We start from the raw sequence: 15936 nt of genomic DNA, 5'->3' as shown, positions 1-15936 counted from the left end.
CTGCAGGGGGGAAAAGAGCACACATTTCTGTGGCTAGGGAGGACTCAGATCCATATGTTCATTCCAGATGTGTTAGTTGTGTGTGGCTCTGTAGCAAAGGACTACGATCTTAGCGGCGTGTCATCTCAGAGTTTTCGTAAGTCAGAGATCCAGATGCAGGCTCACCGGCCTCACCAGGCAGAAGTAAAGCAGTCAGCCATTAAGAAAACCAACATAATATTTTCAGGCAGTGACATGAACTCTGAAGACAATAACAAAAAGCGGTGATGTGAATAAAAAGTGGGGACAGAAGGGAACAGTTAGAGATGTTGGTTCTCAGAGTGCCGTCCCTCGATCAGCTGCACCACCTGAGAACGTGGTAGGCGTTCAAATTCTCAGGCCCCACCCCAGACCCAGGCTGAAGTCAAGCTGCCAAGCTGGCCAGGAGAGGGGGGTTTTCGGAGTGCTCAGGGGTTCAGGGGTTGTTGGAAGAATTCAGTTTCTTGTGTTGGAGCATTAAGACCTTCATCTCCCGGAAGCCATCCGCCAATCCCTGCTGAGGGGTCTTTGCCCCCAGGCAGTTTGGTTCCTCGAGGCAACCAGGCTGTGTCCCCTGCTGCTTCAAATCTCGCTGGCTTCGACACCTGATTAGGTCAGGCCCACCCAGAATAATCTCTCATTTCATTAACTTGAATCAACGGGTTGAGGACTTGAATTACATCTGCAAAATGCTTGCACCTGTGGTCCTGTAATCCTGGGGGTGATATCTCATCTTCTTCCCAGTCTCTATCCATGCTCAACAAGAGTGATATATACAGCCCTGCACATATTACTCCAGGACAAAGAATTGGAGCTACAGATAATAGCTTATGATAAAATTACATTGATATTCGATGTGTGATGCATAATTACAAAAATAATTTAGGCCTAAACACCTGCCCTCTGTCCTAAGTCCGGCGGCCCCGCACTCCGGCCCCAGGTGCGGCCTCTGCTCAGACCTGAACGCAGGAGGAGGCGTGGGGAAGCGGGATGGGCTCGCGCACGCGCAGTGCAAAGCCCGGGCCAGCCTCTTCCCCCACCCACTCGGCCCCGGAAGTCCCGCCTCTGGAGGCGGGGCCAGGGCCGCGAGGAGAAACGGGCAGTCGCCGCGCGGCCGCTTCCGCGGGCCCGGGCGCCGGAAGCGGAAATGCGTCACAGGGGCGGGCTGCGGCGGCGGCGGCGGCGGCGGCGGCGGCGGCGGCGGCGGCGGCGGCGGCGGCGGCGGCGGCGGCGGCGGCGGTGGGTCGCGTCGGGGGCGCCTCCGGCGGACGGTGGCGGCGCCGGGCGGGGAGGCCGCGCCTGCCGGGGTCGTCGGTGCCCTGCTGAGAGCTGGGGCCAGGGCGGCGGCGGCCTGGGACTCAGGCGGAGCCCCGCGCCGGTGAGCGCCGCCCGCAACCGCCCCCCCTCCGCGAGCCGGGCCGGGCCGGCCGGGCGGGGGTCTCGGGGGCGGGGACCCGGGGCAGGGGTGTCGAGGGCCGGGGTCTGCGGGGTCTCGGGAACGGGCACCGGGGGCGGGGAACCCAGGGTTCGGGGGCGTGCGGGAGGCCGGTGGCGGGGCCGTCGGGGCCCGGGCGCCTGGGGTCGGGGTATCGAGGGTCGGGGGCTGCGAGGAGGTGGGGACCGGGACTGGGGTGACGGGTACCGAGGGCGGGGGTCTCCGGGAGTCTTGAGGGCGAGGACACAGGGGCAGGGGGCGGGGGTCCCCAGGGGCTGGGAGACGAGCTAGGGGCGACTGGGGTTACGGGGGGGTTCCCAGCGGGCCACGGGTACCGGGGGGCAGGGGCGGTGCCAGAGAGGCGGACGCGACAGAGGTTGGGGGTAACGAGGCTGTACCGGGGGGACCAAGGTTAATGGGGGTGTACGGGGGTATCGAGACGACCCCCGGGGGGCGTCTGGGGAGAGGGTAGGCCGGAGCTGGGGGCGGCGCAGCTGCAGGGAGTGGAGGTACTGGCGGCGGCGGCGGCCAGGAGTACCAGGGCAGCAGCGGGCTGGGGGTCATGCCCCCGGTACAGGGGCAGCCAGGTGACCAGGGCAGCCGGGGTTCCTGGCAGGCAGTGGGGGTGCCAGGTTTCTGGCTCAAGCACCCCCCGTGGACCTCCGGGTCCTGGGGGAGGCTTCTGGTCTCAGCCCAGGTCAGAGCCCCTCTCCTAGCTGCCCAGTGCCCCAGACCTGCCCAGGTGACTCTTCCCACCACCTGGGGCCCGCCCCCCAAGCTCCCACCACCTTGGGGCTCCTCCCCGAGCTGGGCAGGCAGCCTCTGAGAGCTCGCTGGTGGGCGGACAGATAGCCGAGGCCACCACCTGTATTGTTTGCGTTTCCCTGGGCTCATCGCTGGGGCCTGGCTTTCCGGAAGTAGCCACTTGTCAGGCCAGTAAGGAAGACGCGGTTGAGGCATAGGGTGCGGACTGCTCCCAGCCCCCGGCTTCGGAAGGGCCCTCTCCCTTTTTCTGCATAATCTGGGCAACGAGAGGATGTGTCTGCCCACAGCAAGGATGTTGAAGTGGATGGTCCTTGGCTGTTTTCTCAGCCTGAAACTTCCTGTTTCTTCAGGGGAAACACAAGGGCTCTTTCTCCCCCACAGACCGTCCCAGAAGCGTGTTCTGGGCCGTCCCTTCCCCAGCAGGTTGTCTGCACCTTCTGGTGGAGGTTGCCAGTGGAGCTGGCCCGTGCCTGGTACACCCAGGGCAGGGAGCTCCCTGCTCCCCAGACCCTGGGAGAGCTGCTTCTACTGTTGGGGGTAGGTCAGTGTCGATGGGGGCTTTGGGCAGTCAGCCGATCCTAACAGATTTTGTCAGTCTAGTTGGTTTTTTCCGCGCTTTCCTGTAATCTGACAAAAGCACTGACATCTCAGGGTATGAGGGCCTTTCGTGAGGTAGAGACCAATGCCTCTGACCTGGCAGAGGAGACGACTGGCTTCCCTTCTCTGGGTCCACAGTGCCAGCCAGCCCGGGGCCGCCTCTCCCCAGCTGGTCTCGGGGTGGCTCTGACGGCTGTGGGTGTCTGTGTGTGTCTGTTCCAGGCCCAAGGTCCCGGCTATGGCCGCGGCTACCATCGTCCACGACACGTCTGAGGCAGTGGAGCTGTGCCCTTCCTACGGCCTGTACCTGAAGCCCATCACGAAGATGACCATCAGTGTGGCACTCCCGCAGCTGAAGCAGCCGGGCAAGTCCATCTCCAACTGGGAGGTGATGGAGCGGCTCAAGGGCATGGTGCACAACCACCAGTTCTCCACGCTGCGCATCTCCAAGAGCACCATGGACTTCATCCGCTTCGAGGGCGAGGTGGAGAACAAGAGCCTGGTGAAGTCCTTCCTGGCCTGCCTGGACGGCAAGACCATCAAGCTGAGCGGCTTCTCCGACATCCTCAAGGTGCGTGCCGCCGAGTTCAAGGTCGACTTCCCCACCCGCCACGACTGGGACTCCTTCTTCCGCGACGCCAAGGACATGAACGAGACGCTGCCCGGGGAGCGGCCGGACACCATCCACCTGGAGGGGCTGCCCTGCAAGTGGTTCGCCCTGAAGGAGTCGGGCTCCGAGAAGCCCAGCGAGGAGGTGCTGCTCAAGGTGTTCGAGCGCTTCGGGGAGATCCGCAACGTGGACATCCCCATGCTGGACCCCTACCGCGAGGAGATGACCGGCCGCAACTTCCACACCTTCAGCTTCGGGGGGCACCTGAACTTCGAGGCCTACGTTCAGTACCGCGAGTACGTGGGCTTCATCCAGGCCATGAGCGCCCTGCGCGGCATGAAGCTCATGTACAAGGGGGAGGACGGCAAGGCCGTGGCCTGCAACATCAAGGTGAGGCCCGGCCCCGTGCCCCGGCCCCCAGCCCCGGGGTGGGTGGGGGGTGGTCCCCGCGGATGCAGTCCCTGCATTAGGCCCGGCCCCTGGAGTTCCACGCGCACAGACAGAAAAGCAGGTGGCCCCCACTCCCCTTTTACGAGCTCTGTCTTGGGAAGCGGGGGGAGGGGGGGCGGACTTCGTGACGGTTCAGGCGCTGACGGTCGGGGTGCCCTGAAAGGCACTGTGCCGGGCGTCCCAAACGCGTCTGCGAAGCAGTGGGTGTTCCCTTCGTCAGTCCAGGCTCTGACATGTGGTGGTTTCACAGCAACAAGGCAGCCAGCCTGGCTCTGAGGAGGAGCTGGGGCTTTTGTGGCTGGGAAGTCGCAGGCCGGGTGGCAGCTGGCCGGAGGGAACGGTGCCCCCCCCCCCATAGCGGGAGGGGGGAAGCTGTCTTGGAAAACGGGAGACTTTGTTTTGGCAGTGAAGGCGAGTTGTGCCTCAGGGAGCGTCTGCACCCCTGCTTGACGGGGGGCTTGCTGGGAGGGGTTCCGGCCTGGCCGCCGAGTGTGACGCCGGCCCCTCGGGGGGAGGGTGTCCCGGGAGCCCGTTCTCTGAAATGAATCTGGGGGGCCCCCTCTCAGGAGCGCTTATGGGGTCCTCCTATCCTGCCCCGCTTTACCCCTGCAGGTCTCTTTCGATTCGACCAAACACTTGAGCGACGCGTCCATCAAGAAGCGGCAGCTGGAGAGGCAGAAGCTGCAGGAGCTGGAGCAGCAGCGGGAGGAGCAGAAGCGCCGGGAGAAGGAGGCGGAGGAGCGGCAGAGGGCCGAGGAGAGGTACCTGCCGCCCCGCGCGCCTCGCGGTTCCTGCCCGGCGCCCGGGTGCGCGCGCGCGTCTGTGTGTCCGGGTGCGCCTGCACGACCGCAGCTGGAGACTCAGCCCACCTGCCCCTCTCCCCGGAGGTCACCTCCTGCCCCCCACGCCGCCCCTGCCTGGTGGCCTGGCCTGGGCCTTGCCCTCCGAGTGTCCCTGGGCGCCGTGCGCGTGTCCTGCTGAAACGGCCACCGAGTCTTGGCTGTTCTGCGGGTTTTTGCGTTTACACCGAAGTTGCCTTAACGACGTGAAGCCGGGAACGCACGACATAGGGCGGGTTTTATAAAGTCATTTAGGAGGACTTTAATGTATCTGCGGTTCAGGCATCAGAAGGCAGACTCGGGCCACGCTGTTGTTTTCTGTGCTGTGAGAGCAGCATGACCCGTGACACCGCCTGGACTTTGGAGAGCAAGGAGCTGCTCCTGTCCCGTCCTGGCCGCTGTCCCGCTCACGTTTCCATCCAGCTTCGTGTCCTGTGTGCGTGTGCGTATGTGTGTCACAGGCTGGGCTTGTGACCTGCGTCTCGCCGAGTGCTGTCTAAATGTGCTGGGTCTGCCCAGGCCCGTTCTTTCCCCTTTCTGTGAATCCCTCGGCTGGGTTGACTCAACTCGTGCCCCGACCGTCCGGCTTCTGTTTTGTGTTCCCTTCTTCACCGACGTCAGTAATGGGGATGCAGAGCTGTGTCTGCGTTCAGCGGTTTCCTTCTTTGCATCAGAGCCCTATTCCACAGTAGTGGGTCCAGACCACGCTGTCTTCTTGATGCGCCCCGTGTGGCTCCCCTGCTGCCAGGGGTTGGGGGGGGCATTGGGATGGACAGACGGGTGGTGTGTGGGAGGTTGTGGGCATGGGTCGGGGAGCAGAGGCCCCACAGGAGCCCCAGAGCAGGCAGGCCGTGCCAGGGGGAGTCGGGGCCGGGGTGGCACTGGAGCGGGGTTCAGAACTTACAGAGGACAGTCCTGGCGTCAGCATGGTCCTCTGGGGCAGAACCAGGGAAGGTGGTGGGGGCTCAGGAGCCTGCAAACCGCCCCCCCCAGCTCTCATCCCGGATGGGCCTTGTTCTCCACTCTTCCAAGATGAACTGACCGCTGAGCCCCGAGCTGGGGTGCTGAAGCGTCACCCACTGCATTTCTGAAAGCAGCTCTGAGGTCTCACTAAAGGCAGTTTCCTTGACCTTGATGGAACCCTGAGACTCAGGGCAGCTTTCGAGGACAGACGGCAGAATGTGTCCCAGGGAGGCGTGAGGACACGGGCCCACAGCCAGTGGGACGGCGCCTCTGCTGTGGTCACAAGGGTGCAAAGGGCTGTCTGGGACGAGAATGGGGCCGGGATGGTGGACAGGGCTGGGTGGCTGGGCAGGCGACCCCACTGTGGGCCTAAGTGTGAGCCGGGCCTGGGGAGCCAGGGCATCTCTGCCACGGGGGAGGGTGCTTGAGTCCTTTGGTCTTAAAAGGGATCAGAACGTAACCTGCAGCCATCACGTCCTGGACATGGAGAGTCCTGCTCTGGCTGCTTAGAGCGGTGGTCACTCACAAGTCCCTGCGAGGCCGCTCTGACCCACGGCTCCGGAAGGACACCTTCCTCCTCCATGTCAGGGGAGGTGGGGTCCCCCGCTTCCTAGTCCTGGTGCTCTGTGTCTGTGGGGTCTGGCCCCAGGGAGCAGTGTTAGCTCTTCTGCAGATGGTCACCCTCCTGCCCTCACAGGTGGCACCTGTGTGGTGTCCTGCCCAGAGTGGCCTTGCCTCCCCTCTGCCGGCCCCACCAGTTACTTGGCGGCTGCAGGTGTGCTGTACGGACACACCCCTGGGTTTTCAGACTCGCCCTGTTGGTCGGGGTCTTGGTTGCCTTCGGGGCCTGGTTGCGGCCCCCAGAAGGGGTGCTGTGAGGATGCTGCTGGTGGGCGTGGTGTGTTCCCAGCGCGCTCAGTGACTGTGCGTGGGGTTAATGTGACCTTGCAGGGTCGTGTGCTTTCAGGGACCCCTCGACCGGGGGGACACCCCACAGCACACGGGATGGATTTGTGTTCCCATGTGTTGCCTTTTCTCCAGTTTCCTGTGAAAGGGGCTCCCCCAGTCCAGTCTCTCTCGGTTTGCAGGGTGCTTCCAGAACCCTCCTGTGGCTGGGCATGCGGGCTTCATGCGTGTCCGGGGCCCGGGGTTCTGGTGGTGTGAAGGCTGGGGCGGGAGGGGGGTTCTGTCTCCCCCGGGGGGCTCGTTGGAGAAGTTGCCGTCGGAGCTGGACCTGCCTGGCCAGTGAGCTCATGTGCCCGGCGGCAGCCGTGCCAACAGGCGGCCGAGGGACCGCCGGGAAGCCTGCCGGGACCTCTCTGGGCGAGGCCGCTGCAGCCCCCCTCCTCCCGCCCATCCTGCCCCCACCAGCGTGCCCCTGGTTCATACTGGTTCAAACCACCTGAGTTGCGTCCGCGCGCTGGGTCCTTTCTCCAGACTTTCAGGGTGGGGGTCACACTGGGCAGGGCTCTCTCCCGAGAGGCGATGCCCCCTCACCTGGCACTCCCGCCGCACCTGGGTCCTTGGACTCGCCCGAGGTTTGGTGGCGCAGCTCGGAGGACGAATCTCGATGCACAAACCTCGGCGCGGCGGCCCTCCCCCGCTCGCCGCGCGGCCCCTTCCATGCACCCGGGCTTTGCGCCCTGGCTCTGGCGCGGCGTCTCTGCCTCACCGAGGCCTGGTGTGTCTCGCGCAGGAAACAGAAGGAGCTGGAGGCGCTGGAGCGCGAGAGGAAGCGGGAGGAGAAGGTGCGCCGGCGGGAGCAGAAGCAGAGGGACCGCGAGCTGCGCCGTAGCCAGAAGAGGCTAGAGAAGCTGCAGGCGGAGGAGCAGAAGAGGCTGCACGAGAAAATCCGGCTGGAGGAGCGGCGGCTGCTGCTGGCCCAGCGCAACCTGCAGTCCATCCGGCTCGTCGCCGAGCTGCTGAGCAGGGCCAAGGTACCGCCGCCCCCGCCCGCCCGCCCGCCGGTGCGCCCGCCGCCCACGGGGACGAGGCTGGCGCAGGGGATGGCGGCGGCAGCGTCCCCGCCTCGCTCCAGGCCTTAGAGCCCTGCTGTGCTCTCAGAGAGCTGGCCGAGCTGGGATTGGGCATCCCCTGCATCCAGGCTGGTTCAGGTGGGAGGCCAGGGCTGAGCTGGGTTGCCGCGCAGGGGACTTAGGCCTTGGGAAGGCAGGGCGCGCCTCGGAGCCCCACCTGGCCGTGCCCTTTCTCTGTGATTTGTCCTTGTCCGCCACTGCGAATCCGACAGGTCTCAGTGGTGCTGTGTGGACGGCCCTCCACGCACCTCCTGGAGGCCCGACCGGTCACTCCTGCGGGCCCGGGGCGCGCGGACTACCTGGCCGGGTGTTCGTGCGTGGGCAGGCCGTGTGCCCGCGGAGTCAGGCGCGGGGCGACTCTAACCTGTTGTCTGATGACAGCTGTGATCAGTCCCGGGGAAGCGGCGTGGCGCGCGCGGAGACGTGTGGCGGCTCAGTTCTTGTTCCGCGGTGAACGGTGAAGACACTGACCCAGGCAGGCCCCCGCCTCCCGCGACAGCGTGCGTCTGCGCCCTAGTCTGCGCCCCGCGTGGGGGCGACCTCCCCGCCTGACGGCAGGGCCGGCCCGCCCGCCCGCGAGGCCTGCCACGTCGCTTTGCCGCGGGTTTCCTTCCGGCTCGGACGCGTGCACGCGCACACGGGCTGCTCGGCGCCCCACCCCGCGCCCGGGCTCGGCTCTCCGCTCAGGCGCGCCCCCCTCTGTCCCGCAGGCGGCGAAACTGCAGGAGCAGGAGCAGAAGGAGGAGACGCTGCGGCTGCAGCAGCTGGAGGAGCGGCGGAAGCTGCAGGAGGCGGAGCTGCGGCGCGTGGAGGAGGAGAAGGAGCGCGCGCTGGGGCTGCAGCGCAGGGAGCGGGAGCTGCGACAGCGCCTGCTCAGCCTCCTGCTGAGCCAGAAGGCGGACGGCGGCCCGGGCCCCGGCGAGCGCGCCGTCTCCCACGAGCTGCTGCAGCCCGTGCTGGACATCCTGCACACCGTGTCGGCCGGCTGCGCGGGCGCCGCCGCGCTGCACCCCCCAGCCGGCCCGCCGCCCCCCGGCGTCGCCGAGGAGAGTGCGCCGCGGCCCGCTAGCGACGGTGCGGCCCAGAACGTGAATGGGAGCGTCCCCGAGGGGGCCCCGGGCCCGGAGGCCCCGAGTCCGCGCCTCGCGGCCCCCGACGACAGCCCCTCGGAGAAGAGGTGCCCCGGCATCCTGGCCTGCATCCCCGACAACACCCAGCAGCCCAAGGGCGCGCCCGCCGCCTGCGACCACAGCGCCGCGCCCAGGAAGGACGCCCGCTCCGAGCAAGACAAGTGCAACCGGGAGCCCAGCGGGGGCCGCGGCCGGGCCGGCGGGGACCGCGGCAGCGGCGGCGACGACAGGCAGCAGCGGGAGAGGAGCCGGCCGCGGCGGGCCGGCAGCCGGGAGGACGGGCGGCCGCAGCACAAGGAGCGGCGGCCCCACCGCAAGCGCTCGCACCCGGACGGCAGCCCGCGCCGGCGCAGCGCCAGCCCCGAGCACGGCCGGTCGCGGCGGTCCCACAGCAGAGACCGGCACGGCCAGCGGGAGAGAAGCCGGGACCGCAGGGGCGGCTCCAGCCGGAAGCGCAGCCGCCACCGCCGCGGCGAGCGGTCGCGCTCGGGGTCCCCCGGCCGGCACCGCAGCGCCTGGAACAGGTAATGCCGGGCGCCCGGCCCGTGGAGCCAGCGTCCCGCGCCTCCTCCGCGCCCCTCCCGTCCCGCCCGGCACGCCCATGGAGCCTGTCGGTGAGGACGGCGGCGCCCCCGGGCCCCTGCCCTTCGCGGTCCCAGGCATCGCCGTCCGTCCGTCCGGAGCTTCAGTTTCCCTTCAAACTCTTGATCCGATAGCTTTAACGTCGCCAGTGCTCTGAGAGTCAGGAAAACTGCCCAGGCGGCAGGGGTGAGGGTCGCAGACCCACCGTGCACGTGGAGCGCAGGATTCGTGCTGACTTCACTGGAGCCACGTGTCTCAGCACTGGGGACGGACCGGTGTGGCGGCCATGGCCCCACAGGGCCCTGGAAACAGGAAGCGTTGCCCTGGAGGGGTTTTTTGTTTTTTTGTTGTTTTCCCTTTTTTTCTAAGTTTGAAGATTCGGAATGAAGTTCTGGTGGAGTGCATTTAAGTCACCGGCGAGGAGGCTGTGAGTGGTGTAGGATGGAAACTCAGACCTGCCATCTTTTAAGCTGTGGGCAGGTGGGGAGGTGGAACGGATGATCTGCTGCTCCTTACGTCACCAACATTCACTTTTTACAAATCCAAGTCATTCAGCGTAAAAAAAAAAAAAAAAAGGTTGGTTAAGATTAGCTTTGGTTTCTAGTGAAGGTTAGCCTGTGTGGTTTTTTTAAGAAGCCGTTTTGCTAAATTATTTTTACTTGGAACGTTTCAAACAGACTTATGGCTGCAAACTTGTTAAATTTTATAATTGTTGGCTTCTCCAAGCGAAGCTCAGAAATGCTTAAAAATAGCTGTAATGTTCGCGTTAGGAGACGTGTTTATTCCAGTTTGCATTTTTATGGTAAAATAAAATCCTTTTCCAATGAGCCAGTGTTTCCCCAATTTATGTTATTCTCGTTAAGCTCTTTGGGCTGCGTTCTCAACATGAGTGTGACTTAGTGTATATGAAACTGGTAGAGATCACTCGCTGATTTCTGAATGTTCATTTCACGTACTGTGACGACCGTAAAATGACCCCCCCGGGGTGAACCGGGGTCCTAAGAGGCATTTGACTTGTTTACACGAAGTTTAGTGAGTTCACGAAAGCAGTCTTCTTAAAGCAAAGGTGCCATTTTATGAAACGGATTAAAGAAAAGTGGTTCTCCTTGGATCAAGGTCTCAAGTAGGCGTCGGTGCTTCTGCAGCCCAGGGTCCCTCTGTCTCTCTGTGTGTGGTTCAAACCCAGATCTTCTCAGAGCCTGGAGGACGATCACGTGCCCCTTCTACCCCAGTCACATGACTGCCAGAAACTCAGGTGGGCACAATCTGAAAGAGGAGAAGTTTTTCCTTCCCTTCTGTGCGCTGCTGTTTGCCTTGCCTGTCACTGGCCGAGGAATGGGTGCAGATGTGGTCAGACACCTTTGTGCAGCCCAGACAGTGTTTTTTGCCCCATCAGCAGCTCTGAGAAACTGTGCCCAGAATGTGGTTCTGGATGAGACAGGCCCTCTGAACCCTGGGGCAGTACATAGAGGAATGAGAATGGCCAAGTGGCGTTTGTGTGTGTGTGTGTGTGTGTGTGTGTGTGTTTGGCGGGGCTCTCTGAAGTCAGGGGAGATCTCTGAGGTCAGGGGAGCGCTCTCTGAAGTCACAGGAGGTCTTGTGGAGGTGTTGTGGAGGACGAGATTCAGAAATCTGAATTCTAACCAGGCCTTCCACCCATCACGCACATTTTACCTCCAGAACCACTGAGCTACAGGACAGAAAGGCAGAAGTACAGCAGTGCCACCCCGGCCGTTCCTCCCTGACTGGCTGACCCTCCGCCAGCAGGGTCTGTCGGTTGCTGAGAAAAGGGTGGTGTTGAAGTCCCCGACCGTAGCAGCAGACACATCCCTTTTTCCTCCAGAGTCCTATCAGTTCCCGCCCTTTGTGTTTCGATGCTGTTACTGGTTTTGTAGGAATTAAGGGTTGTTGTTTCTTCTGGGAGAGCCTTCTCCTTGGTCATTTGCGGCGGCCGTGTTTACTTTGATGGTTTTCCTTGTCTGGGAGTCCGTTCGGTGCTAAATGTGGAAGAAAGGAATTTGGTGGAAGTTACACATCTGGGTGTCCAAGACACACACGCCGCATCCAAGGGTGGCAGGGAAAAAGGTTTTGGCGTTAAGTCACGTGTGTTCCCTCTCTCCAAGCCGGGCTCTGCCGTGGAGAGGACAGTAGGGGTTTTGTTGTGACGTTGCAGAGGCTTTAACGAGGCAACATGATTAAGAATGAGGATTCGGGAGCCTGGCTTTGGGGTCTTCTCTCCTGCCCTCCCACTCAGGCGTGCCCCCAGGGTCCGGTCCCCCTCTCCACCCCATCAGAGCTCTGGAGCCCAGGTGCTGTGGAGTGAACGTTTGTGCCCCACCCTGCCCTCTGCCCGCATTCCTAGATTGAAGCTCTAACCCCCCAAGGTGATGGGATTAGGAAGGCAGGGGGCACTCTGGAAGGCGATCAGCTCATGAGGGTGGAGCCCCATGAATGGGATGGGTGTCCTTTCATTTTTAAGAAAAAAATTTTGCAAGGGGGTAGGTAATTAGGTTTATTTACTTTAACGGAGGGACTGGGGATTGAACCCAGGACCCCATGCATGTTAAGCACACACTCTACCCCTGAGCTATACCCTCCCTGCGGAGTGTCCTTTTAAAGAGACTCCACAGGGCTCCCTGCCCCTTCCCTCACATGAGGACACAGTGAGATGTGCAGCTAGGAACCAGGAAGCGAGTCCTCACTGGACACTAAATCTGCCCCCGCCGAGATCTCAGACGTCCGCCCTCCAGTCTGAGCTGTTAGAGCAGCTGGAGGTAACTGGCACCAGGCGAGCACCAAGTATGTCCTCACTGAACCCTTCTGCAGTCGCCTTCCATTTTGCTTAAGGGCAGCAGATTAAATCATCCTGCCACCCCAGGCTCCCAACAGACGAAACCAAAAGTTGCTCAATTGAAAAAGAAAACCCTAGAATGGCAATCATAGTAAGTGTGGACAAGGATGTGGAGAAATTGGATCCTGTAGCTGCGGTGGGAAAGGGTTTAGCAGCTCCTCAAAAAGTTAAACCTAGAATGCGCATGGGGCCCAGTCATCTCACTCCGAAGTGTACACCCCAGGGAATCAAAAACACTTGTCTAGGATTGATTATAACAACAGTATTTACAATGGCCAGGAGTGTGCCCAAGTGCATGGATGATGGACGGACGGATGGATGGAAAAATAAAATGAGATCCATGCACACGGGAGAATATTACTCAGCCAGGAAAAGGAGTGAAGCTCTGAGACAGGCTGCAGCGTGGGTGGACTTGAACACAGGATGCTCCGTGAGAGAAGCTGACACAGAGGGACAGACGGTGTGTGATTCCACTTACAGGAAACGCCCCGAACAGGCAAATCCACAGACACAGGAAGTGGGTTTGTGGGGCCAGGGGCTGGGGGAGTGGGAGAGACTGCCCAGGGGGGTGGGCTCTCCTTCTGGGGGTATGAGAATGTTTCAGAAGCAGAGATGATGGCTGCCCAACACTGTGAATGTCCTGAGTGCTCCTGAGTTCTTCACTTTAAATGGCTAAAATGGTCAGCTTTATGTTATGTGCGTAATAACCATGTTATGTTACATTCGTTCCCCCTGAATAAAAACCCAAGGATATCGTGTTCTGGCTTTTTCCTTAATTTCCCTTTTCCTAGGTTCTGGGGAGGGGGTTATTGGTCTCATTCCCCTGTATGCCTCGCTCTTTGAGAAGGTTTAGAAGCTGGTTTGGTTCAGGGAGTGGACTATGTGACGTCTCCCCAGACATCTGGGCATCTGACTCTGGGAGAAGCTGAGGACGGCGTGGGCCCCCCTCCCTGCCACCCTCTCCTGGCTCAGGTCCACGTGGCTCAGACCCAGGCGGGGTCCATCCTGCTCACCCGTTTTCCTTACACCAACCTCAGTGTTTCCTCAGCCTCGGACCTGCATCCGACACAGCGATGAGGAGCACCCGGGAGAAGGGAGCCGTGCCATCCACCATCAGCTGTGAGTCACGTTACTGGTAAGAATTCTGTGCTGGTTTCCTGGGGGCGGGGGTGACAAATGGCCACAAACTGGGGGCTCTGGAGACCAGGCGTCTGAGGTCAAGGTGTCCCAGGGCCGCGCTCCCTCCTGAGGCTCCAGGGGAGGGTCCTGCCGCCTCTTCCAGCTTCTGGGGGCCCCAGGCATCCATCCCTGGGCTGGTGGCCGCCTCCTCCCGTCTCTGCCTCCGTCTCCATGTGGCGTCTCCTCTGTGTCTGTGTCTCTCCTCTTCTGTCTCTTCTGAGGTCACTGTCTTTGGATGCAGGGCCACCTCCTCCAGGAGGACCTCCTCTCAGGCCCTTCACTTCATCCCGTCTGCAGAGACCCTGTTTCCAAATAGAGGTTCCAGGAAATTTAGGGGGACACTCAACCCCATGCAACATCTCAATTTCATTTATTTATTTAATTTTTTTTTCATTTGGAGGAGGTCCTGGGGATTGAACCCAGGACCTCGTGCATGCTAAGCACGCCCTCTGCCGCTTGAGCCATACCGTTTCCGTGTAACATCCCAATTTCAGAGAGGCTACAATGTTGATTTTTCTTTTTCTAACATGTGTTTTGGGACTGATGTAGCCATTTCTCACCGAATGACTAGATTTTGTTGAATCCGTGATTCTGTATTTTCCTGGTATGTCAGTCACCCCGCGAGCATTTAAAAATCCCAAGGCCTGACTTCCTGCCTCGGGGGGTCCGCACCAGCCCAGGTGGAGGTCTGTGAACGGACCCTCGCCCAGGCGGTCCCCACATGCACTCAGAGTTGAGGATTGTGCCACGTAAATCTTGCTATTCCTTCCGTGTTTCCTTCAATCCCATTGTGGGTCCTGAGGACAGAGCTGTGTGGCTCACGTCAGGGTGGCCCTCTGAGGAGCCAGATGTCCCCATGGTCCACGTATCAGAGGACCCCACTTCCTGCAGCCACCGCCCCCCCAGCCTTCCTCAGACCTTCTCACAGACATGCCACCCACTCAGCAGACAAACCTGGGGGAGCTGCCTTCCTACAGCGGGAGCCGTGCTGGGGACCAGGGTTTGGGGTTTTGTCTCCGGGAGCAGGGGTGCCTCTGTCCCCGTCAGGTAAAGCCCGCTTACTATTGCCGGGCAGGCAGGAAAACGTCCCTCAGAGGCGGTGTTCCCAGGTGCTCGGGTCTACGTGAGAGCTTTCCTTACACGCCAGTGGTCGTTTGTAGCAAGACAGGATGCTACTTCCCGGCTTCCTGTTGATCAGAAGTAGGGGAGCATCCTGGGTCTCGTCTGCCCTGCACCCGTGTGTCTTAGGTCCTTATGGGGGGTGGGGATCCCAGGAGACAGAGCCCGGGGTCGGGGAGCCCCACTGCACAGAGCGGCAGACTGCATTTCAAGGCAGCCTGTGTGTGCGGTTACCTGGGGCCAGTTTCCTGTTCCAGACCTTCCTAAGTTTCCACGTACGGGCGGACCGTGTTGTATTGCTCTTTGCAGAGATCATTTGTCCCCCCCCCAACCCCATGGAAGGTTTGGGGCCACCCTGCCTCGAGCACAGCTGCCAGTGCCATTTTTCCAACAGCATTTGCTCACTTGGTGTCTGAGTCACGTTGGGGCAATTCTCATCATCTCTCTCCAACTTCTAAATTATTATTCTACTTGTTACGGTACCTGTGATTTTGACATTAGGACCAGGATTCGCTGAAGGCTCAGAGAATGGCTAGTTTTTTGGGGTTTTTTTTGTTTTTTGTTTGTTTTTTTAGCATGAAGTGTTTAATTATAGTAGCTGCATTCTTTTCTTTTCTTTTCTTTTCTTTTCTTTTCTTTTCTTTTCTTTTCTTTTCTTTTGTTTTCTTTTCTTTTCTTTTTTTTAAGACAAAGCTGCTGCACAGGTGACAGACTGCAGTCTAGCATAATGGTCAGGAGGAAAGGAAAAAATTCGTGTGACTCACTCCGGCAGTATTTGCTGTGTTGGTGAGGTCTGCAGCCAAGCCCAACATCCCTCCTGTGTATACCTGTGTGCTTTATTCCTTAAACACAGCCTTACTGGGGAGGCAATGCCTGTGTGAAGGCTGGAGGTCTTGCTAAATCTCTGTTTTCCCTTTAAAATTTGCTGCAAACCCAGAACTGTCCTAATAAAAATAGTCTTAAAAAGCAAAGCCAGATATATAGTCCACATACCATAAAATCCACCTTCTTAAAGTGTACAATTCAGTGGGTTTTTTAGGACAGCAACCATCACCACCATTTAGTTTCAGAGTTAATTACATTTTTGGACTTAAACGCACAAGCCAGGCTCGTTTTTAAAAGAATGCTTGTCAGCGTAAATTCTTTTCTGGCCAGTGAGAACTCCCTGCGGTCAGAATGCCGTCTGTTTTCTTCTGGCAAGAAGTGGGGACCGTCCAGGGAGGGGCCGGGGGTCTGATGCTGACCTAGCAAACAGCCGGACGCCGGACGGGGTGGGACCCTCACTGGCTCCGAGTCCCTCCTGCTTCTGAAAGCCTGAGTCCGAGCAGCGACCTTGAATTTCAAAGGTTATGCTTCCATCTC

At 60.6% G+C, this 15936-nt stretch overlaps 1 protein-coding gene across 1 annotated transcript; it reads left to right on the top strand.

Moving 5' to 3' along the window:
* The first annotated feature begins 1251 nt into the window (after positions 1-1251).
* AKAP17A (A-kinase anchoring protein 17A) lies at positions 1252-10252 on the top strand. Its single transcript, XM_064483486.1, has 5 exons — positions 1252-1396; positions 3038-3815; positions 4488-4636; positions 7374-7614; positions 8424-10252. The coding sequence occupies exons 2-5, from the start codon at positions 3054-3056 to the stop codon at positions 9369-9371; spliced, it is 2100 nt and encodes a 699-aa protein (XP_064339556.1). The 5' UTR covers positions 1252-1396; positions 3038-3053; the 3' UTR covers positions 9372-10252.
* Positions 10253-15936: the final 5684 nt, after the last annotated feature.

This window comes from Camelus dromedarius, chromosome Y, assembly GCF_036321535.1.
Source record: "Camelus dromedarius isolate mCamDro1 chromosome Y, mCamDro1.pat, whole genome shotgun sequence".
Classification (NCBI taxonomy): Eukaryota; Metazoa; Chordata; class Mammalia; order Artiodactyla; family Camelidae; genus Camelus; species Camelus dromedarius.
This window is presented reverse-complemented; position numbering and strand designations above follow the sequence as displayed.